The sequence below is a fragment of the Girardinichthys multiradiatus genome, chromosome 22 (assembly GCF_021462225.1).
Source record: "Girardinichthys multiradiatus isolate DD_20200921_A chromosome 22, DD_fGirMul_XY1, whole genome shotgun sequence".
Classification (NCBI taxonomy): Eukaryota; Metazoa; Chordata; class Actinopteri; order Cyprinodontiformes; family Goodeidae; genus Girardinichthys; species Girardinichthys multiradiatus.
This window is the reverse complement of record NC_061814.1, coordinates 11,641,118-11,668,667: the sequence shown is the minus strand read 5'-3', so window position 1 is coordinate 11,668,667 and position 27,550 is coordinate 11,641,118. Positions and strand designations below refer to the sequence as shown.

At 40.2% G+C, this 27,550-nt stretch overlaps 1 protein-coding gene across 8 annotated transcripts in view; it reads right to left on the bottom strand.

Moving 5' to 3' along the window:
• ehbp1 (EH domain binding protein 1) overlaps positions 1-27,550 on the bottom strand; it is a 175,073-nt gene that overhangs the window by 110,255 nt on the left and 37,268 nt on the right. For 6 of the 8 annotated variants that reach the window (XM_047350685.1, XM_047350683.1, XM_047350687.1 and 3 more), the window contains exons 6-11: positions 13,847-14,028; positions 12,413-12,552; positions 9,682-9,822; positions 7,535-7,672; positions 5,912-6,173; positions 1,814-2,060 (exon numbers count right to left, since the gene is read on the bottom strand). In XM_047350685.1, coding sequence (XP_047206641.1) covers positions 1,814-2,060; positions 5,912-6,173; positions 7,535-7,672; positions 9,682-9,822; positions 12,413-12,552; positions 13,847-14,028 — 1,110 coding nt within the window. The remainder of the gene's footprint in view (positions 1-1,813; positions 2,061-5,911; positions 6,174-7,534; positions 7,673-9,681; positions 9,823-12,412; positions 12,553-13,846; positions 14,029-27,550) is intronic. The other 2 variants (XM_047350689.1, XM_047350691.1) reach the window with 1 other exon arrangement.

Genomic DNA, 27,550 nt, shown 5'->3' with positions numbered 1-27,550 from the left:
CCGTGAGTGTGTGACCATCAGCCATTTAATTAGAGCCAGCCATGATTCAACTAATTTAAATAAATAAATAAACATATAAAAAAAACACCCCAATGAACAAAAACCTACAAATAACAAATGAGAAGCTGGCGAGTTTTATGAGCAGAAATATGAGATTGTGTATGTGGAAAAAAGTCATATAAGGACCACTGGAGGGGGACACGCCATTGCAAACATACAAACACAAGTCCTTGACTTTTAATGACACATCCAGCCAGAGATGATCCACATTGAGAAACAGTAAGACAGCTAGAGCGGAGACCTATGGTGAAAAAGTCACGGCAGCACAAACCAACAGAAACATTGCTCCACTGATAAACTGAAGGATGCTTCAAAATGTGTCACTAGATTAGACATCAAAAGTGGGCTAATGTCACAGAACCCTCCACTGACTCCGAATGCAAATGTGATGCTGCTTATTCTTCGTCAGTTCTCTTGTCCTTAAGCCATCTGGAATTTGTGGCAAAGGTTTTGAGCTGTTCAAAATTTTGGTGCAGAACTCCCAAATCCCCAACAAATTCCTGATAATTTCCTAGTTCATTCTTAGGTATCATAACTGATTCCTAACTGATTCAAAGGCATTCCTATGTGTTCTTAACTCAATCGTGAAGTAGTGCCTTGACCATTCAAGGCCATTTTACCCCTAAACCTGCCCAAATCTCACCTAGGCACTTGGAATAAAATAAAAAATTTGAAATAAGGAAAATAACTAATAAAAAAGGTAAATCTTATTCTACTTCAGTCAAAACATTTTAAACATCAACAGCCATCATTCAAATAATATTCCCTCCTGCTAGTCAGTCATCAATTCTTATTACATCGTGATGGAAAATTGTCAAGAATTGCAACTAATAGTAATTAATCGTACCTGATTCTTAGATGCATTCTGCATATTGTTAACTGATTCCTAACGTTTGTGCACTTTTCTTTTCAGATTCCTGTAAACGGTACTGAATTCCTATATTCGTGAATATCAAGCCAAATATCACGATTTATCTTTGGCTATCGGCCCTGTGTCGTAACTGAATCTTACGGTGTCACAGACTGGACCCGGATATTTGCAAAATACCAAGAATTCTCACGAATCCTACAATTTTGCAATTCTTGGCGGTTTGGGTTAATGGTGGTCTGTGTGGGGTAGTAGCATTAACAAGGTCAGTCAGTGATAAACTATATACAGTAAGGTAGTTATTCGGGGGATGCAAACAAAGTCAAATTTTTTCCATGCAACTCACAGTGACGTATGACTGTAATAAGACCAAAGGTGCAAGCAAATGTTTATTTCTAATTCAGCTGTAGCACAAACACAATCTTCCAGGTTTTATGATCAGAACTTATGAAATGGTTCTGATTTAAGTTTCGGACAAACTTTAAGTGTTCAATTTAGATGATAAAACTAGAGAGTGAGCCTTCACTAGTGGACACGTCCGTTTAATGAAACCAGAGCTTTTGCTTTTAGGCTGTTTATAAATTCAGTCCAAAGCTCCTTCTAACATTTTTAGTTTATATTGTTGCCCTGACTTATCATGATGAAAAGGAGCTTAATCTAATGCTCAGACTTAATTAGGCCAAAACACTGGCAGGCGTATTTCTAACAAACAGAACCTTTAGAGCTCCTATGCTGTTTCTCTAAACTTACTGTCAAATTGTGAACCTTTTGTTTAAGCCTTTTCCTATTTAGCATTTATTTCATTTGTTTTTCTTTGTTTGAGGGGTCTGCGAACTGTCATTGAACCAACTCAGGTTTCTTGGCGTCAAAGTGAAGCAAGCTCACCTTTGGGGAAGAGGAGGTCAGCTCTCTCCCAAACACTGCTGCCAGTGGGCTGGGACCGACGGGCTGGGCTCTCTCCCCATCTGGGCCAGAGCTGGGTTTGGAGGTTGGTGGACTGGGGCCCAGACCTGTGCTGATACTCGGGGGTGGAGGAGCCCTCCTCTTCTGGTTACTGCCAACATCAGGAGAGGGGCTGCCGGCAGGTGGACGTGCTGGGCTTGATGTCCTTGGCTCATAAAATGGATTGGATCTGAAAGTGTAAGATGATAAAGGAGAGTCATTACCCAGACAATTACAGCCTTGCTTTTTCAATGTCTCTACAATTTTCTCCAAAGCCAAAAACAGATGGAAATAGAACATTTGGGTTAACATTTATATCAAGAAAAAGTGCAAAGGTTTGTCAAACAGTCACCAGAATAACTTTCTCAAGTTTAAAAATCAACTGATAATAATTTATTTTTCACATTTAAAGGAAAGACAAGAAAACAATCATAGAAATGTGGCATACGTTGAATTCAGTTTCATTTACTCTCACCCTAAATGATCTCCCTGTGTCTAATTTAAACTCCATATAATTATAGATGTTCTGTAAACGCCTCAGAGCTTTGTTTGAGATCATCAGTGATCAGGTCGGAGAAACTATTTGACAATATTAGTAGTTCATTAGTATTTCACTTTGCAAATCTGTTTGTTCTGGCAGGAAAGTAGCCATTGGTGAAAGAAACATTGGCCACAACTCATGTAGGGGACACAGCAAACAGGTGGAAGAAAGTGCTCTGGTCAGACAAGGCCAGAACTTTTTGGCCAACATGCCAAATGCCAGATATGTGGCAGAAAACTCACGCTGCTCATCATCCTGAACACCCTGACAGAAAAACATGGTTTTGGAAGATTTAAACTGTAGAGATGCTTTTATTTAGCAGGGTCTTGGAGACTGATCAGAATTGATGGGAAGGCGGATGGAGGGGCAATCCTGGAAGAAAAACCTTTTGACACTTCAAGGCTGCAGATTATAGCAGTTTTGGCTTGGAAGAACAGGCAAACTTTTCATTTTTAAATGCAGAAAGCTGCTAGAGACATATCCCAAAGGACATGCAGATGTAACTGCAGCAAAAGGTGATTCAACAAAGGATCACCTCAGGAGGGCAAATGTATGCCACACTCTAGATTTTTACTTGTCACAGATTTTGAAAACCATGCATCATTGTCCCTTTTTAAAAATGTAAGAATTTAAATACAAGCATCAGAGATGAAACATAACATCGGTTTATCAAACGTGGACATATTCAATGAAGAATCATAGAGGGATAATCGAAATCTTTGAAGACATTATTGAAAAGAAAGATATTGCTACAAAATAACAAAGGTTTAGTGCCGTACAATGAAGAGCACACACAAGTAGTAAGATAATAGAAGAAGCAGGTGCACTGAGGTCAGGGCTGTGTGACCTCATATCCTTACTACCCAGGGTGGACTACTGACAGATGGCCACGAACAGGAGAGCATGCACACATTCACAAGCATGCAACAAAACACACTGAGATGTTACCAATATGCCGGCATGCTTGTGACACTGAAAGCAGGGGCACAGCCTTAAGACATTCATTCAACATGTCATTTGCAGCCCTAAACATACAAGAGAACTGGATAGGGAAGGTGGGGGTGACAGAGTAAGAAAGAAGAAATTGACTGAGCGGGTATGGTCATTTAGAGCTAACTCTGTGTCAATATAAAAGCAAAACGATAAACTCTGACAAGTATAAACAAGTGAAGAAACGTAAAGAAAGGCAGTCAGGCCTATAGACAAGCTTTAACCAGCCAGCACAGACTAAAAGACAAGCGAAAGGGCTTCAGTCAAAACAATGTGTGCCCTCCTGAACTTTCTATTCTGCAGAAAACAGCTCTTGATGCAAAAGCAAGAAAAAAAGAGACATTGCAGTCAATAAACTGTCTGTATTTTGACAACTGAGTGGCGTTAAAAAAAACATAGCTATCTGTCTGACAGCTTTGCTTTTGCTCTACAGCTTTGCTCTACAGCTTTGCTCTACAGCCACAGCCGAGAGGTTCACATTTACAGTTCAGTCACGGACACTCTTCTGGAAAGGTCATCGGCTATCTTTAAAACATCTCGCTGAGCAGTACTACAGAATGATCGCGGCAGAAAGAAATTTGCTGAAAGACTTGAGATTTTGTCATAAAAACCTGCTGAGGAGCCATCAGATGTTCTCGTACCTTTACCTAGCCACTAGTCGAGCCTGTTTTTAGGCATGGGCCTAGGCAAGATTTTAAAAAGTCATGGCTGCACGGTGGCGCAGTTGGTAGCACTGTTGCCTTGCAGCAAGAAGGTCCTGGGTTCGATTCCCGGCCAGGGGTCTTTCTGCATGGAGTTTGCATGTTCTCCCCGTGCATGCGTGGGTTCTCACCAGGTACTCTGGCTTCCTCCCACAGTCCAAAGACATGCCTGTTAGGTTAATTGGTCGCTCTAAATTGCCCTTAGGTGTATGAATGTGTGTGTGCATGGTTGGTTGTGTATTGCCCTGTGATGGACTGGCGACCTGTCCAGGGTGTACCCCGCCTCTCGCACATAGACTGCTGGAGATAGGCACCAGCTTATGGAAAATGACTGACTGACTGAAACAATTCCTTCATACTATTAGCGCTACCTGAAGGTAAGAATGACTAGATTATTCTCCAGCTAAATATAGCACAGAAAAGAGCAGTGTGGCCTTACCCTAAATGTGTCTGCCTTTTGCCCATCAGTGGGTTAAAAGACAGCTCCTACACGTCTCTCTTACTTAAAAGACAAACATGGCTGAGTAGAAATATTTGCAATCATGAAAAACAAAGATAGTTGTGGTGTTGAAACAACCGGAGAGCCACTCTTATTATCATGGTGTTTTATAGCTACAGATGTCAAGCATCGAGCAGCGGTGAAATAGCAGCTTAACTAACCAGCCAAACTCAGCTTATTATTCCTTTTACTTAATAAAGAGCAGAATGGCTAAAACATTATGTACATTTTAAGCACTTGAAATCTATTATTTAGCATATTTATCATGTGTTGAATCTATTGTAGCGTTAAATACGCAAAACATCTTTAAGGTGGACAATCATTCTATAATAATTCTGTGTGTTAAACTGAACATCTCAGAGCCCGTCTCAGACCTAGAGTGTGAACTTTGAGAAACGTTAAAAAAATGCTGGAATTTATTTTTCCTGACGACCTCTGAAACGTGAAAACACAAGCGGCAAACACTTTGTCGTGGTTTGCTTCTGATGACGTCGCGATGGGACGCCTTCTTTGAGCTTTTGCCGCTCAGTGCAAGGAGCCTGAAGAGAAGGAAGAAAAGAGCTAAATGAGAAAGCCAGAGATAATGATGAACTGACCCTACAGAACCATCTAAGAAATGTTGTCCACTCAAATCAACAGACAAGTTAAGATCCACTTGTTTAAAAGCTCACCGTGTCTTTCTTTGATCTTCCAAGCTTTATTTTTGCCTTCGTGCGCCTTTTAGTAGCTAACGATGGTTTAAATGTGTCACTCCCCTCTGAATTTTCCTCTTGTGTTACATTTGGTTTGTATGTATGTGTTTGTTCTGAAATAACCATTGCATAAACATATTATTGTGATTACCAATAATAATGAATTATTTTAGTGACTTGGTACAATGGTCTCCAAAAGATATGGAGGGGGGTCTCAGAAAGAAGTTTAGAAGAATGGCGAAGAGTGAAAGTATAATGCAAGATGTTGATAGGTGGGATGGAGGCCAAGAGAGAAGAAAAAGAGAGACAAAGTTGAAGAATGCACTGAAACAACAGAGGCCTTGTTCCCGTTGAAAGAGCTGCTTCCTCACTTTACTCTGCTTTTTGGGAGGGGGGGCGGGGTGTGTGCCATGGCTACAACTAAAGAGGGTTTCCTATAGAGCTTGGCATGCTACTGGTAAACAAGCTAGTTACCCTACAGCTATATCAGCAGGATGAAATGAAATGAAAGTACATTTTAAAAAATATAACCGAAAACAACCTTAAACTCAATTCTGCAGACTAGGAATATCAAATGTAGAAAAAAAAAAACTATTGCTAAAGACTTAAAGGTCTTACTCATCAAGCTCATCTTCCTCATTGTGAGGGGTGTCAGCATACAGGTACTTGCTCATGTCGACTGGCCGTACTCCTTTCGTTTGCTTGGGCCTGGGAGGTTCTGGGTCTGGTTGGAGCTCCATGTCCTGGTCGGGCTCATCAAATGGGTTCCCAGGAGCTGAACGGGTCTCCAGTCCATCCGGCTCACTGAACGGATTTGAGTCGTTGTAGTCATAGGAGTCCTCATCAACCCGCGGCCTTAAAGCCGGCTGGGGAGGGGGCTCTGTTTGATAAGGATGAGAGAACTGGCTGCATAAACACGTCTTTCACCAGACTTGACAAGAGCTTTGTTAGCAAGTACAGAGCCAGACGACAGACAGCAAGAAAACAAATCTGACTGCAGTCTATCTTGGGAACTAGCTAAGCATTACATACTTGGTTGCTCAGCTAGTGTCTATTATGTGTGCACATTTATTTTGCTTTCCCTTAAGAAATCCAATGCCCGACAATATACATCCAACCCCTCTAATGCATTACCTTCATTATATGTTAATATTTTAAATTGGTTCATGTGGAAAACAAAGGAAGAAGCATTTTCTAACAAACTGGGGAAATTATTTCCAGTTCTTGCAAATAATGTGCAAAATATAACATTTCTAAAAGGGTTTAAGACGTTATGGACATGACAGATACATGTATTAACTCAAAATTTAGGAGTTTACACTAAGCATCAAAATCAACTTAAACAGAAAAGAAGCAACGATGCTGATGTGTTTAAGTTTTTTTTTTTAAAACAAAGGCAGCCCAACACACCTGGCTATCATGTGGCCAGACAAAAATATTCCCTTCACTGACTGACTTTAGCTGTCTCAAAGCCTTTTGTGGTGCTCTGCAAATGGTATGTGCATTTTAACCCTCTGACATGTATGGCTTACCCTCCAACACAGATTTATTCTGGTCAGAAACCCAAAAATCTGATCTTTTTCCAGTGAGTATAAGTAAAAGTTATCAGCACTACCTGGTAGCGCAGATAACTCTCTTCAGTGTAGAAGATGCTACTCACAGGAGAAAACGTATGGTTATTTTAGCTACTTTCAGTATTAGTGAGGTGTTTAAAATCAAGTCTGACTAAGCACAAGCATGTAAGTAGCAATTTAAAAGCAAACTTCTTTCTCCAACTTGTCCAGACAAGTCTACGATTTATTCTGGAAGACATCAGATAGAAGCATTCTTTCCAGACTCGCATGAGACATGCGGGATTCAGAAATGTTGGCAGTTAAGGCGAGGCTCTAGATTCTCTAAGGAGGACACGTAGCGACTGCACTTTTAGTAAAGCTAACCGCTAATATACGATGCCGTCATCATTTTCCCTGATTTGAAATGTTAATAAAACCCTGTTTTGCAACACCCGCTCTCACGTGTGGCATGAAGTCGCCTCTGCTCTGAATATAAAAAATTAATGAACGCTCACAACATAAAAGCTACAAAATATATAAATTTCAAGCTGTGCTCATATTGTGATAAAACTAGTATCAGCAAAGCTGATTGGTGCATCTTTTCTTAAAACTAGTCAACATTATGATCAATGCTTAACCATCGTCATAAACTCAAACAGGTCCTGTTACCGTCAGGTGCTGCACATACCTTCCTGATCCAGTTCACCAAACGGGTTAAAGGGATAGGGTTGAAGGCCACCATCAGGGTCATCGAAGGGATTGGAAGTCATGGCAGGAGAAGTGTCCTGATCCTCATCTTCCAGGAAGTTCAGCTTGTTGATCAGTTCTGTTGAATTCCAAGAGAAGGACATTTAAAAAACACAGAAACCACAAAGCCAAAAAGCATGAGAACACAGAACAGCACAATAAACAAACATCCAAAAACGCAAGTATCCAAAATCTGCACTTGGAGTGAACCATGAGAAGAAAAACCAGAAGTACACCCTCTTTTAGGGGACCGCTGCCTGAACTTCTGTTTTTCTCAGCTCCCTCACTGCAGTGCATGTTATAACAGTGGCATTCTGGGAAAAGTTATGCGGTATGGCGGGGTCTTGTGGGAGACTGGAGAAAGCAGAGAGTTTCTATGGAGATCCTTACTGGAGATCTCAAAGGCTTGTCCACTTTGTCTTAATCATACTCATTGTAGCTTGTTCCCAGGCGGCAGGGGTGTGTGCTGGTTTGAAAAGATCGTAAATGTGTCTGAAGTAGATGCCAAGAAGCACTGCTGAGAGCTTTGTGAAAATCTGAATGAGGAAGAAAGTGCTGTGTGGAGCCTATATGTCTATATGTAGTGTGGCAGTGTGAAGTGGAGGTAACTGATAAGAGATGCAGGACTTCATCTCTTCTCATACTGGTGCTCTCCTACTTGGTCTATTTCAGGCCTGAGTAAGTGCAAGTTGTGTCAAAAGGTTTTATATATATTTACGATTGCTAGCGGCTTTGTGGCCATTTACTATGCAAACAACTGAAATTAGACAACAGTGTTTTTCGTGAGCTACTAGCAAAGACCACAAAGATCGTGAGAAGAAATTTTCTTTGTTCTTTTTTTTTAAAAATAGGACAAAACAACTCATACTTACTCATACTGAAGAAAAAACGGACTTAATTAGGTATGTTAAATCTGGCTCAAAGTAAATCTGGTCCTTCACCAATTCACACCGCCAATTTGTATTTCTCCAGGTAGTTAAGTGCTTTTAATGAATTATGGAAATAATAGTAAGAAGTTATTTTTTATATGTCATTTTCTGAAACAAATATTGAATCCTGTTTTCATTCATTCTGGTTCTGACTCCTTGTGGGAGTTGAGTCTAATGCCTGGTTCACACGGCAGGATATTTATGCCGTTTTCTGACCGATCTTCTCCTCATGACATGCCCCAATCATCATGATGGCTCTTAAGATACTCCTTTAAGATATTCCTGCTTTGTGGTGTGTTGTGCTTGTCGTGTGGCTGGACGCCACACTGTAGGACCGAACCTGTTATATCTACGATTTTCCATCTTCATGTGTGGGGTATCTCAGGTTTTGAAAATCAATTAAAATCAACCAATAAATTCTGTTGTGTGAACCAGGCATTAGAAAATATGACAGACAGGTATCCTTGATCAAAACAAAGTAACTCTAAACAACCTCCTGCTGGTGGATATTGACTGAAAAATCATAATCCAGTGAATTTATTTATCCACTGGATATAATAAACGTGGATTTAGAATCATAAATGCACATTTTCTTAGACCTAGACTGTGATCAAAATATCTAAATTGACTTTAAACTGTCTATGGCAAAAAGTCCAACCAACAGGCACAAAAGTGATGGTGGTCAGTACAAAACATCCTGAGGGCCTCATTTTGTATCTGAATAAGTCTGGAAAGGTACAAAATGGTAAAGGGACCAAGTAACCAGCACCCAATTAACCTACATTGGTTCACTTCCAAATGCAGTAAAAGAAAGGGCAGGGTCACAATGTCAACAACATAAGGAACCAAAAGAATGAACACCAACTGATGTTTACTGATCTTTAAAACACGATGTACAGGACAAGAAATGAGGCAAAATAAACTTTATTATCACATGATCACAACACGACCACAACACCAATGACGACGAGGATCAAGGAGTTGTTTGGGAAGGTGGGGTTGGAACCAAACAGAAATTCAACTGTGTTTTCAATAACTAAACATATACATAGAAATAAATATGTAATGGTTGGGTAGAGGTCAAATTGAGTTCACAGGTAATTGAAAGAAAAGAACAGATGAGAAGATGAGTTGGGGTGAAAGAAAGGTGAAAAAAGACCTTGGGAGGAAGCAGCAGGCTTAGCTGTTGCTTTGCGTGCTCGCTTGGGAATACCACCTCCACCACCTCCACCACCACCATCATCATCATCATCCCCATCCCCATGTAAGCAGCTGAGGGCATTCAACTGGTTTACTATCTCTGTAAATGAAAGGCCCAATACAGGAAGGGAGGGAGGAAAAATAAAAGTGAACAATGCATAATAACACACCTTTATGCATAATATTCACCCACAACCAAACACCAACTCATGTTATTTACACATAAATATATATACACACAAAGAGAGTAAAAACAGAGAAGCAAACAGAAGGTTTGGCTTCGGTTTGGTGTATTACTGACAATCCTCAACTAACTGGAACACTCAACACAATGTGGTAGAAGAAAAGGAAATGAGTAAATTCAATAACATGATTCAAAGGTTGTACAGTTAGCATGGCGACATTAGGCAAGGGGAGAAGAAGAGGGCACACCAGTACATTGGTACAAACCACATTAAATAATGTGCATTACATTAAAACAGCTTTCAATGCATGCTATCCTAATCATTTAAAAAAGGGATCTGAAGGTGAAGAACTGAACAGAGTTTATGAATTTATAAAAAGCACACTTTAAGACAGGTGGTATAACGTGTTTGAAACAGCCTTTCATAAAATTACCAGGAGAAATTTATATGAGCCCTTTAAACCTCAACTAACATCAGCAACAAAGAACCTTGAATTAACAGGACAGTCTATTGACAGCTGTCATTGGGAAGGTCATTTAAATCAGGGATGTCCCGATGCTATTCCACATATTGGGATTCACAAAAAGGCATTTTGAAATATGCAGTTTTGGAGTGATAAAAACCTGACTCCTGATTTCTGTTGTCGTTTTAAGATCATGAACATTATTCTGGTGATCAAACATCTGGGTTTATGAAGCAGAAGGTCAAGTATTATCTGTGACCAGGCCTGTCACAATGACAAAATGTCCCAGAAATTATTGCCATAAACAATAATATTGTTGTTTAGAGACCATTTTAACTAATCAACACCGTCTCAAGATCAATTACCTTTCATTTCTAAATAATATTTAACACTTGAAGACATTTTAAACATCTAAAATAAATAAACAACCAAAAAACATAAATAAAGTAGATTATGAAGTCTCTGTAAACAAAACTGCCCTTCCAAAAATATTTCTCATAAAACTGATGGTTTTATAAACAAAAGAGCAAACTAACAACAAAAGCACTTGATTTGAATCAGAACAGATGCGTCAACAGGCCATATGTAAATCTGTTGCTAGTTTAGTCTGGCAGATTAAACGCTCCAGTGATTGTCCACTGTCGGGAAGACGAAGACAGCCCAGTTGTTTATTTACCAGCTGGGGAAACTGCATTGGGTGATTATGTTTTAGTGCCGATGCAGGTTTGTTGTATTGCTGCGTTTACTTGCTACTCTTTTACAACAAATGCTCCCACGCTAAAGCTGTCGTGTTCGGCTTTGAAACCAATTCCATCGCTGGTTTTCCAGATGTCAACTAGCATTTCTCTGGCTTGCCACTCCTCACAGGGCTCACAAATCTCCTTTATGAATGAATCTTTCTATCCTAAACACAAGGAGTTGGTAGGTTTACTTGATTAAATACTAAGAATGAGTAAAACAGCATCAAATCCAAACACAGACATCTATTTGGGGTCAAATATTTACATTCTGCATAAAAACGATTGGAGAGAGCACAGTGTTTCCAGAGTACGCTCCAGTTGGCCTCATGTTATTATTTATGCTCGAGAGGCTCGCCGGCTTGTTCCGTAGGAGGAATATGATTGCATGGAGATGTGGTAGCTTGGCCCGGGCTTCGATTTAGAGATGCATGCTAGTGGAGCGTTGCTGTAGGCGCTCAATGCATATACATATAAATAAGACGAAGAAGGAAAAAGAAAGGAAGAATGCATGAAGCCTAACGTAAAGAGGTGCTGCTCAGAAAAGTTGGATTAAGCAAAGCAGGAAATAGCAAGGCCCTGATTTTAGACCATACAATAAATCCCAGTGTATGTATGGGACAAGAAACCTAAGCAAGATAAACAAACCCTGAAGCTTGCAACCATGCTATATAAACCCATGCATTTAGAGACTCCCACTTGCTTTTATGATTGGGGGGTACACACACACACACACACACACACACACACACACACACAGATGCTTCATATATAGCCCTGTCAGTGGTGATCTTTGAGGGACGTCTAAACGAGGTTTTTCTTCCAGTTCAAGCTCTCATACTGGAAACATTAAAATACATATTTTCACACCTTTGTCTGACAACAAGGTTTCTGTTATGATTTCATGACAGATTGGGAACAGATCCTGAACCCACATTTATCTGGTAACAAGTAGTACACAAATATTTTATTGCTTTGATCCAAAGGGTCTTTTTTTTTTTTTTTTTTACTACACCGTTATTTAATCAGGTAAATCTCATTGAAATATGGGGTACCGTGTTCTATAGTCAGTACAATCCATACAACAAATGAAAGGAAAAATAAAACAAAAAACGAAATAAAATAAAAAGAAATATAGTAGCAATAAAACATTAGGAACTGGGCCAGACATTGAGGGATGCTTCTCCATCCATTGTCCTTATATTATTTCAACCGTTTCAGTTCTGAAAACAGCAAAAACTCTGGTATAAGAAAGACATTTGCGTTCCTTATCTAAGAATAAAAATGGGCTTTTCCAGTTTATACCTGTAATCTTGGCGGCCTTTTCCTCTTGGTTAACCCTGTTCTCCTCATCTTCTTCATTATCCTCCTCAAAGTCATCCAGGTTGCCGATGTCCGCCTGTTTCATGCTCATCAGGCTGGCCAGGCTCTGCATGTCCTCATCACTGGAACAGACAATCTTTTGATTGATCCCAGAATATGGTTTGGGTCCCAATCGGGGTTTTTTTTTTTTTTTCAATGATTAATATCAGAGTCACAGACTAAACTCAACTCTAGATACTTGCCACTGGTGAACTATCTGTGATTGAATACACCCCCAGAGCCTGGAGTCAGCTCGGCCCACTCCTCAAATCCATGGCTGCTCAAAACTGCATTCCAGCTCATGCACAGTCATCGATCTAACAAACCTGGGTTTTAAGCCAGATATACCCTTAGAAACTTAAAGTTATTCTACCTATTATGGGGAAAATGGATGTCACTATCAAAGACTGATACTGCATCATACGGAACGTCACTGATAAAAATAAGGTGTATTACTATTAAGCTTCTAAGCTTGGAAACATATACCCGGCACTGATTTTATTTAAGTATTGGACTGGGATTAGTAAATGACTCGGAACGGTAGGAGGCACTTAAAAAATGTATTTCTGATTGGGACATTTCCTGAAGTGAAGTATGGAAAGGTACTGTGTCAGTGCTTTTGTCTACGTAGATTTGCTGAACAGTGGAGGAAGAAACACATTTTAACACAAAGCTCTTTCACAGAGCCTCACATAATTGTCTCAGGATTCCAGAAGAGAGATCTCTGGACCTTCTCTTTGTTTTTATTTCAGACCTTCATTTCCTCAACGTTCTGTTAGAAACACCTAACCTTCAAATTCACTCCAAACATTGAAGTGTTTTGACTGAACCTGATCCTCTCCTCTCCAAGTGTTTCCCAGCCATCACACCAATGCAACCATCTCTACATGATTCCTGGTATTTTATGTAGTCTTCTAACCCTCCCCTCCATCTCCTGATATCACTGCTCCATCATAATTGCTGTATTTTTCTCTCTCTTTCCCCTTTGTGTTTGGAGCTTCCTCGGCTCACAGGCTCATTTGAACTGGTGTGATGGGGTTTGTTTGTGTGTGGTCGACATCATTCCCAGAAGGGTTAACAAGGGTTACGCGCCATCGACCCGCTGTCCGCGGCACAACAAAGGCCTCAGTGCTGCGCTCAAATGCGGGAGGGGGGGCAAATGTTTAAAATGAAGAAAGTTTAAAATCAAAGCGACAGCTGTCATATTTTGATGAATAACCAACAGGCAAACACAGACTGAAAGTGTCTGCAATTAAACCTGGAAGCAGAAGATGTTAAATAGAACCTGGAACCATGAGAACAGGAGTGTGTACTGTAAAATGTTTGTAGGCCCTTAGGTTAAATTGTGTTTTAAGTGTTAATGCTGCTAATACGTACGTGGCCTTTCCCTCCCGGAGGAAGATGCAGGAGAGAGAGAACTGCAGTGTGGCCGACACCACCTTCTTCGACAAGGGTTTAAACTTGAGTTTGACATCTGTCTGAGTGGGCATAGGACTGGCGTACTGCTTCATGTTTATGCTGCTGGTGGCTAAAGCCTTCCTCCGTCCTGATGGAGACTCCTGCAGACAAGGGAGGTTGAACATTGCATTAGATTTACAACGATACAACTCACTATTTCTTAACACCACAATGAGAGGAGGTTTTTATAAGAATGTATTGTGTGATCTGATCCTGCTTTCAGGTACAACAAGTGAAAAGGCTGTGCATTCGGAATAAGAACTGGTGAAAGTCTGGTCACTGACTGCTAGAGATCTGAAAACCGAACAGCTGGGGATGTTCCGGCCCTTTGTCTACCCTCCTTCCAGCAATAACCAATGGGTTTTGTTTGCTGCAGGTCTGGATACGGAAGCACCATGCTGTCAGTGAATATCAGACTGGTTCCCCACCTTGCTGTGTCGCTACCGCTCACATGAAAATTTCTTATTCATGATGCCTTCCATTTAAAGTCACGTTTGTGATAGGAAAGTACTCTGTTTCTTTTTAATGACAGGTTCAAACTGTATGAAAAGACAAAACCGATCTTTAAAGGGACGACACTGGTGCTCACCCACATGTCGTCACAACTGAACACAAGCACAAAGCACATGTTTTGTTTTTGAAATGTCTGGATCCAGCTGGTCTCCATTTTTTTGTCCCGGTTTTATTGCACGGGTGTCTACAAACAGCACCCAGCGATCCTGGCAGATGCAGACGCTGGTTTTGCACAGCAGTAAAAATACCATCTTGTCTCAGCCGTGGATCGAGCTCTGAGGATTCATCCTCTCGTGTGCACAACAGCGAACAAAGCGGAGCAGCTAGCTCTCTTTCACTCTACACCAGTTCAAGAGCATATATACATATACACATACGCTCCGCCATGTGTCCCAGATAAACCGATACAAGTTCTTTACGTTTTCTGATGTCTTCACGCAGAAAACCACACACTCAACCTTAGACGCTTTGGCACTGTGGAGGCAAACTCACTCTCAGCCTTATCGCTGAGGACTGCAGGTGATTTATTCACACACACACACACACACACACACACGTATCCACACAGAGCATGTATCAGTATGGAGTGGTAAAGCGGTTGGTAATAAGGTGATAAACTATTCAAGCTACAAACAGAGATTATAAATCCACAGGTCAGCTATAAAAGTACAGAGACCTGTCCTGTATGCCACTTTGAAACTATGAATAAAAGGACTTTAGTAATTCTACATAGTCAAAGTCAGGTTACCAACATATTACTCAAAATGTCTTACTTTTGCCGACTTAATTTTTCACCATTTTTTGTTAATGTCTTGCTTTTTTTTTAAGAATAAATATAAAACGTCAGGACGAATTGACCACAGATTATTGTACAGAGGTCAGGCTTGAAACATGGAATCTGCAAAAAAAATAAAAAACATGGATGGATACAAATACAACATTTTTACATATTGTTTTTTTCTTTTTTCATATTTATCTGGATCTGTAAATATTTCAAATTGTAAATAGTAAACCTGGAAATTTCCTGAAAAAGGTCCAAAACATCATAATACAACAAAAAGCTTTCAATTAAAATCCAAACATCTGACATATCATTTTTGTACATAATAATGTTCTTTAATAAAGACCCATCAACCATAACTGCATCAACCATAGAAGTAAAGGATCATAGGCAGTTGGTAAAATAATGACTTTTTCCATTGACAGGAGGCCAAAAACTGTTCAAATTTATCAGTATTTTTATATGTTAATCCAGGCAGGATGAAGAGCTGCAGTAGATGGAAAATTATGGGAGAAGACACTTTTACATTACATATAAAACCTTTAATGCTTCCCAGCATCAATACGGGCTTTCCATTTTCTCCATCTTCTGCCAGCATTTAACAGTCCATCTAATCTAACCTTCAGCACCCTCCATCTCTCCCATCTTCATCTGCTCCTCTTCTCCACCTGTCTCCATGCTCAAACCAATGATTATATAAAAAACACAACTCACTAGCAAGACCACTTGACATTTCATGCTGACATTTGAGCCTTGTCGCTTTTGCCATGAAAACATAATGACGTATGACTGCGATGTGGCCGACCAGACTGTCCCAAGAAGAGCCAATAAGGCAAAGGGAGTAAAAAGAAGAGCAAAACACTCCTTTTACCTCTTATTTCCCTGCAGATTACACCCATTGCTATTATACTAAGCTAATAGCGCATGCAGATACTTTATGAATGAATTTGTTAAATGTGGCAAACACTTAAGCAGAGGGGATTTAGAAAAGCAGTTTGGGGTGATGGAAGGAGGAGGGCTGTTGAGAAATAGGAAATAGTTAAGGATATGCAAATACAGCAGCGCAAGAATGGAATAACTGTTTCAACAGATTTAGGTGGTGGCGGCGGCAAACAATGGAAATGTTCTCCATTTCCCTGGATGCTACTTGTCAATCACTGTGTGTGTTTGAGAGAAGGTGTGGGAAGTAGCACGGATTAGGGCGACTAGAAGGATGTGACAATGTGTAAAATGAAAGAGAAGGACAATACAGAAGTTTAATTTATTACAAAGAGGATAGGACTATCAATATGCTCTTTCTCTGAGCCTAGAGAACAACTGTGTGTCTATCTGTGTGTGTGTGTGTGTGTGAGAAGCAGCAGGAGTGAGGGAAGGACAAGCAAGGAGCACATAGAAAGAGAAGAGGGGTGATAGCTCTTTGCTGCCCCCCAGCTGCAGCTGTTTACAACTGCAATGTGCTATTAAAAGGTAAAGGCTTACAAATTGAGAAAAGGGCAAAGTTATACTGGCGAACTAAGTTACCAAGCCTCAGAGCTGTGTTGCTAATCATTAACACCTTTACACATGACTTCTATTGAAGAGGGAGGTGTGTATGTTAAGGTGGACTGTGTTCTAGAGTACCAGTTCTGCCCTTTTTCCCTAGTGCCAGCTGGCCCTGGATTGATCTACAGATGCTCCCCTGGTGGGGGGGCAGGGGTCAGGGCAGGAGGGTGCCCGGGGGTCCTGCTGAATCCCTCTGCACTAAAATGCCAATGGGACACATTGGAGAAAAGGAAGGGGAAGGGACCCCTTTGTGGCTGAGAGATGGATTAATTAGGCTGAGTGCTAAAAGAACGTAGCTCCATTTAGACCTGGTCTGAGATACACACTGACAGGTGGGTACTGTTAGCACATGATCAACAAAAAGACTAAGTGCCCAGTGCACACAAACACATCAATCAACTAATGGGGTTTTAACAAAGGTCACAAGTCACCACTTCATTTCTAATGATCTTCTCTGATAGACATATATATACATATATATATATATATATATATATATATATGTATATAGTCAAATTGCCCAACTGCCTTTTTTAATAAAGTGAACTGAGTGTAGTGATGTTGAATATGTTGTTGACAAAGACAGAAGATTAAACCATGGCTCTGTTATTACAAGGGTGATAAGTGATGAATCCCTGGTTTCACATCAAGCAGATGATTATCTCACTTAAGCCTGTTGCTACCATAAAACAAAACACTGCTGAACTGAAGAAGAACAGACAAGATGAGGTCAACTACACTCCAAGTACAGAGTGGATTAAGGGAATAGCTCGAGAAAACTGATGAGAATGCATTTTTCCTCATTTAGTGCATGAACCTTTTAACATTTCATCACATTAAAACCACTATCACATATTTTATTGTGATTTTATGGGACAGACCCACACAAAGGACAGCATAATTGGAAAGTGAAATTACAATGATACATACTTAACAAAACCTCTTACTCTGTTACCCATAATTAAAAATCGAGTGCAACCCATTTTCCTCAGAAGCAAAAAGTTCCACCACTGTTCCACCAATCATCTAAAAATGGAAAGAGTATGGTAAAGCTACCTAAACTGACAGAGCAGGAAAGGAGAACATTAATCAGAGAAGTCCTCCATGGTAACTCTGGAGTATGTGCAGAGATCCACAGCTCAGGTAGGAAAAACAGTTAAAAGTAACAGAAACAACTATCAGCTGTAGAAGTTGTGGTCTCCACAAATCTGGCCTATATGCAAAAGTGGCCACAAGCTGCATTGGAACCACAGCAAATGTGGAAGCAGGTGTTCTAGTCACATGTGATCACAATTGAACTTTTTTTGCTTACAATCAAAATGCTTTGTGTGGAAAAATGCCAACACTGCTCGTTACTCTGAATACACTACGGATGTAGTAGCATCATACTCTGGGGTAGATCAAACCATATTCAACTGTTAGAATGCCCCATTCAATGTCTAGACAGAAATCTGACAATTTGTGGCAGAATCTGGAAACTGGTGTTCCCAGAAGCGCTCAGTCCAACCTGAGGGAGCTTGAACCATTTTGCAAAGAAGAATAGACAAGAATTTCAGTCTGAAGATGTGCAAAGCTGGTGAAGATGCACCAAAACACTTGTAGCTTCAACTGTAACATAAGCTGGTTCTACAAAGTATTGACTAATGGGGCTGAACAGATTTCTGTTTTTTATTCATAAAAACTTTAAAAACTATGCACCAATTTTCTTCTACTTCCCAAATACACACTGCTTTGCGTTGGTCTATCAAATAAAATCCCAATATAATACATTGGCAATCGTGTGCGGCACGTGGCGTCGCGGTAGAATCTGCAACCCATAAACGGAGGCCTAAATCCTTGACGCAGCTGTCCTGGGTTCCAGTGGCGACCCAGGATGTCTTCCCCCTCTCTCAACGCCAATTCCTGTCTGCCTGCTTTGGAAAAATGGCCAAAATAAGGCCACTAATGCCATAAAAAATAAATACATTGACAATTTTGGTTGTAACTAGCAGGGCTGCACAATATTGGAAAATCTTGCAATGGCAAGATAAGAATGGTAAATATTGCCTATTTTCTTCTGTCCTCTCTTTCTCATCTGTGCCTCCATCACTATGTGACCTTTAACATTGGGAGGATCATGAGGCTCTGTCCAACCTGCTGAATATTAAATCAGGATGTAAAATCCAAGTTCATATCACTATGTTAGATAATAATAATTGTGCTCTGGTGAAAGCACTGTATGCACACCAGCTATGTGTTATCTGTTGCTTTTTAAGTATCCAACTAAAATAATTTTAAGGAAGATAGTCATCTGGATCATGTTACATTTGTAATGTTTTTGTCTATTTACTGAACATGTGACTCTCTGAAATAAAACTTACCACACACACAACAACAATGCAACAGCTCCTCTGTAATCTATATTCAAAGGGTTTAGAAACAATTACAGCAAAACTCAATTTACCCAACAGAGTAATCCACAGCCAGCACCGATTAGCCCTCCCCACCCCAACACCCAAAAATCAGCTGGCTGTGTCCGACTCCAACAGTCAGCAGATTGGAGGTGCTATTCCTCTTGCCTCAAGGTCACAGTTATTGGAAATGGAGACATCCAATGTGCTCACATCTCTCTTTGAATCCGCACACAATGGAGTGATTCCTCTGTGTCAATTTGGCCTCCCCTGATAACTGATAAGGCAGCCCTTTTTACATACCATCTATGAATGTCACACTATAGGCATTATGGACACACACATACACACACGGAGATTAAGGCCAATTTATTCATCTGCTACTATTATATGTGAGGATTTACCTTTTTTCCCCCTAAAGCTGTGTGTTTGCGTGTATTCTAAAAGCAACAATGGACATAAAAGGCATGCAATACCATTACTTTGGTTATGGGAATTACAATAAACATGTTTTATTATTGGAATGAACCGTGAGAATGGTTTTCTTGTCTGTGTGTTCGTATATGGTCACAAAGACAGGCTGATTCAATCTGTCCCACACTCACATGCATTCAGAAAAACAGGTTGACAGGATTTTACCACACTAGAAAAGCCCATTGCGTCCCAGGTCTGAATAAAAACAAAAACCGAGAAAGGAAAACATCTTTTGCAGATTGCCTTCTTGGTCCAGGGTTAAAGGAAGGTGAAAAATAGGAAAAGTGGAAAATAAAGTAAAACATGAGACAAGTTGTAAAAGAAAATAATTAATAGCACAATTGGTCTTGTTTTAAAAGAAGAATAGTTGCTTTTAGTCTAGTGTTTACAAGACCTCCTGATCAACATAAAGCCATTAATAATACAGTAATATAGGAAGATGGGAGATGAGATAATAAAGGAGAACATCCTATTACTTTGGGACTATATCAAACAAAATAGAGGCAAACATTTACTCTGTAGTAAACCACAAAAGCTTAGCACAACAGTCCAATGTTAACTTTGTAAAGGAATTCATTTCTAGTTCTTGAAATGGCATTTCCAGTAGAAACAATAAATCTTTACAGTTAAAGCAACGAGCCAATATGTCGCACCGAATCATCGTGCACCAAGTGGCATAGACAACTGCCTTAAAAATGTCAAATCAGACTCGGTGATAATAAGTACCAAACACAGAGCTATGTGTCATGTAATACAGAGATTTCCAACAATCTCCAAGAGGAACATAAGTCCAAGTTTAAAACCATATGGGCACTGGGTGGCTAGACTGGTAGAGCAGGCGCATTGTTCGTAAAGGCTATAGTCCTCGACGTGGTTGTCCTGGGTCCAATTCCCGACTGTGTCCAATTCGGGTCATTTGCTGCATTTCTTCACCGTCTTTCCTGTAGAACTACTGTTCAACAAAGGCCAAAATAATCTTTAAAAAACTGTATAGATGCAGTCTTCTGACTCACTCCAACTATGAAGAGCTTCCCCACCAGTCATGTCTGTTTGATGTTGAAGAAATACAGTATATTCAAAAGAACAGAGGTAAAAGGTTCCAGATTATCAATGGGTACCCGTTTGCACCCCGACAAAACAAAAACACTGAATTTAAGGCTATTCTCTTTATACACACCTGTTAGAAACTAACATCTCATTAGGATAAACAAAACCTTTAACTTGGTGCAACAGACATCCAGACAACTCACCTCTGGACAAAGGTACGGACGCCTGGGAAGAGTTTAATATAAAAAGAATCTAGGTACACCCGCATAACCCAGTAATGAAATTTATCTGGACATGTTCTGATGGTTTTACAGATCATCTCGTCGTTATCGGTAATCACAGTTTATGATCCACAGAGAGAGGGTCACTGGGCGGCGGCAGCAGCTATCAATCCTTCAAAATGTCACCGTTGCTAACCTATTACACCGCTGCTGTCATCAAACCGTATTTTACATCGTTTAATTCCAGCTGCAGCAGGGATTATGATCGTTTTTACAAAAAAATATAAGAAAACCCTAAAAGATGCTCATTACAGTTTAGGCAACCCAAAGTGAGTAATACTGTTTCTGTGTTATTAAAACAATTTTGTTTAAATTTACCTAAAATACTGGAAACAGAAAGGGTCCTAAAACTGAGGCACAGAGGAGAAACTATTCGATCATTTGAGTTGATCAACAGCCAGCGGTTTGTAGACTAATCTGTGGATCGATAATCAGAGATGATCACGGCTCAATCTTCTGCTTTTCAAATGAATTTATCGTTTTAACTTCGTAAGGAATAAAAATGTTTAGATGGACACTAAGCGGATATCTTCTGTCTTCACTTCTGCTCCTCGTTTCTGTCCCCTCCATCTTACTTCCTTCACTCTCTTTCGTCTTATCAGTGTGTCCAGGGTGCCCTCCTCTTTTCTACTTTCTGGTTCTTTCTTTTGGGTGGCCCTCCTCGCCCCCTTACACACACTCTCACACCCAGAGCATGCACTTCAGACAGGGGGCTAATGGGAAAATAAATTACCAGCAGGCAAAAGCCCTGGCTCTGCACTTCTGCAGGAGAGAGGAAGGTCCACGGGAGGGGCTGGTTGGGATGAAGGGAGATGGTCCAAAACAGAGAGAGAGAAAGGTAAAGAAGAAGAGAGAGGAAAACAGACGACTGTTAGGAGAGTGACAAGAGAAGGTTGAGAAAAGGGAAAACTGCTTGGGAAAATGAGGCAGAATGTACAAGGGGAAAGCAGGACGTTGAAAGAGAGTAGGACAGGTTGAAGGGATTAGCTGGGGTTCATTCCTGGTCTGTGAAACGCCTGCTCATCACGTTTCCTGCCATTTTACCACCTCTGGTCATCATAGAGGCCTAAAATGGCCAATAACATAACCACACACACACACACACACACACACACACGCACACACACACACATCAGTGTTTTACTATCTTTATGAAGACTTCTTAGTTACTTCCAATGACTTCCATTCATTTTCTTGATGTTTAGTGCCTTAGCCTGACCCTGACACTAACCCTAACTCATTTCACACCCTAGTCCTAAACCTAACCCCTGTCCCAAAAATGGAATTTGGATAAGTGAGGACCAGGAAAATGTCCTCACTTTGCGATAAAAATATGAAAAATGGTTCTCACTCAGGAACAAGTACACACATGCACACACACACAGAATTACTGATCCAATATCTGGGAATGATTACTCTCTATGAATGAAGCAGAAGTGTATGTATCAAATCCACAGATTCACACTGGGTATCTGAAATGCCGTGTACCCATGTATGTATGTATTTATATCTCTGAAGTCATATTTCCTCATGGTTATAGAGACTCAAACTGCATCTGTACAGTTTTGTAAAGTGACTTAATAAACCCAGACCTCATTTCATTATTTAAAAGATTAAAATCCAAGTATAAATGAAGTTCTTCTTTCCATTGGTTTATAAATACCGTATTTTTCCGACTATAAGCCGCTACTTTTTTCCCAAGCTATGAACCATGCGGCTTATAATGGGATGCGGATTTTCTGTGGATTTTTCTTCACCTGCCAGGGGGCGCTGTAGTAGAGAGTGAAAAAAACGAGACAGGTGGGACACTGAGCAACACTGACATCGACACAGAAAAGGTATGTGACGAAGCTCTTCTGAGGCTGTTCAACTCCGACACTGAAGAAGATGACTTCAGTGGTTTCAGTGGGCAGGAGGACAATGAATAAACCAATCAATAACTTTTCTGATCTGTTTGATCAGCACTTTCACTTTTATGCTACAGGCACCATTCGGAAACTAATCAGCTCAGTTATGTTCAGTTAAACTATGTAATCAGTTCAGTCGATATCAGCGGCTTTTAGCCCGGTGCGGCTTATATATGTACATTTCCTTTTTTTTTACTTTGTGGGTGCGGCTTATATTGAGGTGCGCTCTATAGTCGGGAAAATACGGTAGATATATCCAACTGACCTTTTTGTCACTTACTGATCATTTTGGTTTTTGGGTTGCTGTCACAGAACCCACAGATAAATGAGCATTCATTCATCAACCACAAAACGTAATTCCACTGTTCTTCTTTTGGACTCTGGATCCTCTTGAATCAGGGTTTTAAACTGGACCTGTGGTTCTGACACTGGGCCTAGTTCAGATGGCAAAGTTTTACAGATAAAATTAGCGTATATCGCAATCTGTGGTTTAAGAAATATGTATTTACTGTACAATAATCCAGAGCAGACCTTTTATTTTACATCTTGAAACACAACATGCTTACTCTGTTTAGTTCGTTCATAGTTCATCGAGATGCCAAAAAAGCAGTGACATAGCCCTTTACTACTTTAACTTTACTTTTGAAGGAACCTACAGACAATAAAACAACACCTAGGTAAATATTTAACATTCAGATGTCAATTATGTTATATAAATTCAGGAAAACAAATTGTTGGAACTTTGTATTTAGAATAAAACGTCTGAACAGTAAGCAAACTGAATGATGAACTTCTATAGTGATTTTTGTTTTTAAATAAAGTACTGAGATGCTGGTCGGATAATACTGCCTAATCTTCTTTTAGCTTCGCTCTAAGATAACATTTTTTGCTAAGAGGCTCAAGGATTTTAATGATAAATCTAACTAGAACATCTATTTTTAGGAGATATCAGGTGGTGATATCAAGGTGAAGATGTGGTGGAACCGTGTTTGGAAGCAATTTCCATCCAATTCAAACTTTAAGGATCTGTTTGTTTTAGCAGTTTCTGTCAGGCTGCTGAGATCTGACAGGGCTATGATAGGGCTTTAATCCAGGGCAAAGCTGATTTGCTTAAGGGGTAGTGGAAAGGGGGGGTTAAGATGCCCTCCGACAAGAAACAATTGCCCCAAGTGAGAGTCTGCCTCTCTCCCACCCTGCTCCATGACAAAGGTGTACTCTCCATGCTAAGTGACAAATCTGGGGAGACAAAGAGCATTAGCAGGGTGATGCTCTGCTCCAGTGCCTCTGATTGTGGCCAACTCAAAGAGAATCTAATATGGATTTTGAAAAAAAGGAGAAGGAGAGATTAGAATGAAAGAGAAACAATGAACACCTTCTACCAAGAGGGAATTAGTGGAGGGATTGGATAAGAAGCTGGTTTGCCATGGTGTGTGTATGTGTGGTGCATGGTTGAGCGCTTGTTCTTTGAAATTCTTTTTTGCCATGAAAGAACAATACAGTTTGCAGATTGTATTTGTGCATTTACATTGACCTAAAATGGTTCTCGTGATATTCTTAGCATGCATCTGCCGTCTTTGCCGTGCATGGAAGCAATCTTTGTTTGAACCGGGGGGCTGAAAACTGTCACAGCTTCGAGGGTCAAATTAAATCATACTGTCTCTAGATGCATTTTTATAGTCGCCTAACAGTGCAGGGGATGCATTATTTAATTATTTTCCTTCTTGTAGATTCAGATTAAATGTAAAGTAACATAGATTCCACACCTGCAACTGTTTGGGTGTGGTATTGTGAAAAAGATCCAAAGCAGAACATTGTTGGGGATCAGTCTAACTGTCAGTAGCTGGCTTAGCACTGGCATCAGAGGACATCAAAAGACCCCTATTCTTTGTCACTTAGCAGAACAGCTGCCTCCATTTGCCAGGAACTCTGTGTGTATCTTGAGTGTGTGAGGGTTCAATCCCTCACATCTTCATATCCCAACAGGCACTCTCACGTACTCACTGAGAGCGGATTTTCAAGCGATAATCTGGAATGATTCACCCTAAACACAAGTTTAAGCTAAGTTCATCACAGACGCCTGCATGCATAAACACATATCCATTCACCATCCAGTAGACAACCCAGCATATATGCCGCCCACTCATGCCCAGTGGGTCAAGCTTGTGGATAAACAGAGGGATTTGCAGAGGCCGCTGTTTGGTGGGCCACACAGGCATGTCTACATCGCGGGCAGCCATCTTAAGTCTTAAGAGAACAAAATAACTAACCGAAGCAGAGGAGATAACTGTTCAACGGACGTTTCAGTCACGCCTCGCTTCCCACCAGGAGCGTCTGGCCACCCATCATCGCTATGTACCACATGACAATGAAAACAAGATGAGATGAGGATAAAGACAAGGAGGGAAAGTCTGATTAGAGTCAACTGAGGAGACATGCAGGTGACAGCATGTAAAGTCACGAGGTGATAGAGGACAACCTCACATGACCGCTGAGAGAGTGAAGGTGATAATGACCATAATGAAAATTCAGGACTACAACTCAAAAACGAACTAAAAGGTAAAGTGGGCATAAAAGGAAATTATATTTTGGCTGAAGAAACCTCAGATGATTCCGTACACAAGGATGCTGGTGTATGCTGTATTGTCTTTTTACACCATGAAGTTTCTGATACAGAGAGAAGTTCCATTAGCTTCTACTCTAGTCCCAGACGGCTTGTTGGAGACTTTCTATTTTGCGATATTAAAATGCTGCCATGTTTTTAATCACCGACTCATAAAGCCCAACTGAATTGTTATCACCATCGTCCTGAGCTATTATTATGGGTCTTGGATATGAAGGTATGTGCTTTTAGCTTGTTCCCCGAGTATCTTCTCTTATTTTGTAGTAAAAATGGAAGTAGCTCTTGTGTTGCAAAGTTGGTGTCAAATAAAGACTGCTCACTGGATTGGCCAATAGTCCTTCAGTTAAGATTAAAGAAACCCCCGTCACTTTTAAAACATTTGCATTTGGAGTACTTAGCAGGAAAACCTGATAGTATAGCACTTGTAGCCGAGGCTAATTTGCAATGCTCGTCCCTAGAAAGGCCTTTACAAAACAATAATAAGAGCACCCAATTAGGACGCACTTAACAAAAGGCCTATAAACATTTCATAATTAACTAGTTATGATCACATCACCGACTTCTTGTTAAAACACGTTTAAGAAATGAATCCAAGTTTGAGTTCAGGACTCTGGGAGTTCTACAGGTTAGAGCCATGGACAGGAAAAGCTGACTGTCCAATAGATGTTTTTCTCAGAGGCACGTCAACATTTCCACTAGAGACTGGAGTATTGGTTAAGTCTTGCGTTGTCTAATTCCCGTGTACCCAAAACTGTATTGTCTTGTTTTATGAGCTGAATGCGTCCTCACACCCTTAGTGTTTTCTCACTCAAAGCTTTTAGAGATCCTGTCAGAGTAATAGATCTTTTGATACCAGCATCGTAACATAGTCTAGCCATGATGTTTTATTTGATTCCCAGTAAGCTTTACACAAACCACATCATCAATGAAGCCAGTCATGTATGCAGTTATGATGGTTCCTGTGTGTGACTGGAAGCTTTGGACAAGGAAAAGCAACATTTTGTTCAACAACACATGCATATTTACTTGTTATAAATGTATAATTCATCCGGTGACATGGAACATATGTACATATGAACTGTCTGTGTTTGCTGTAGTGTCTGGTGACATCTGCTGTGTTGTTGGCTGGAAACGAATCACAACAGGAGGCTGAAGCCCCAGACTAAGGAGATGAAAGCAGAGGTCACAACCTGGACCAGTGGGACAAGTCACTTTCACAAATACAGTCTCACACATGCAAGCCTGAAAGTACACAGGCTGCATGCGCATGGCGTACACAGGACTTAGTGCAAACATATGGGTCTTTCAATAACACACACAGAACACAGCATGACAGGAAAAGCGCAAGGACGAAAGATGACAGAATAAATAAGATGAAGATAAAAAAGCAACTGTGTCAAATAGACAGAATAAGACAGAATAAGACAGAAGAAACACACAGAAACATAAAAGAGTCAGAGAAAACAAAGTATGAAATGAATTAGGTAGGCACAGAAGCAACGCTCTACCTCAACTGGGCAAAGGTTTAATCAGTTTAATTAACAAACATAGGCATGTAAGCAAAAACAGGCCCGCATGCTAAGATACAAAGATGAGTGTGCCAAGAGCTATAGAAAGCAGAGAGATAGTTTGGAGGAGCATGTGCTTGTTCGTGTGGTTTACCAGCAAGTAAATAGCTCTGTTAAAGTGCATGTTAGAAAAAACATTTAGCAGCATTTAATGCATGATGTGTGTCAAATTTATTATTGATTTACCCACAAAAGTTTGATCATTATTATTATTATCATTATTAGGTGTGTTGGACCAGGGAAACATCTAAAAGTTTGAGGAAACCGGCCCTTGAGGACTGGAGGTCGACACCCTAGCTATAGACAACCTCACAATCCCTCTGCTTTGGCAGATCATCAACATGTTTGAATTATTTAAAGTCTAATATAGTTATATCACCTCCCACTACTTTGTAACATGTTCATTCTTGGATAGGCCTTCCTTGAAACAGAGATGCTAATCTCAAAGGACTTCCTAGGTAAATAAAGAACACAAAAAAATAAACAAAACAAAATAAATC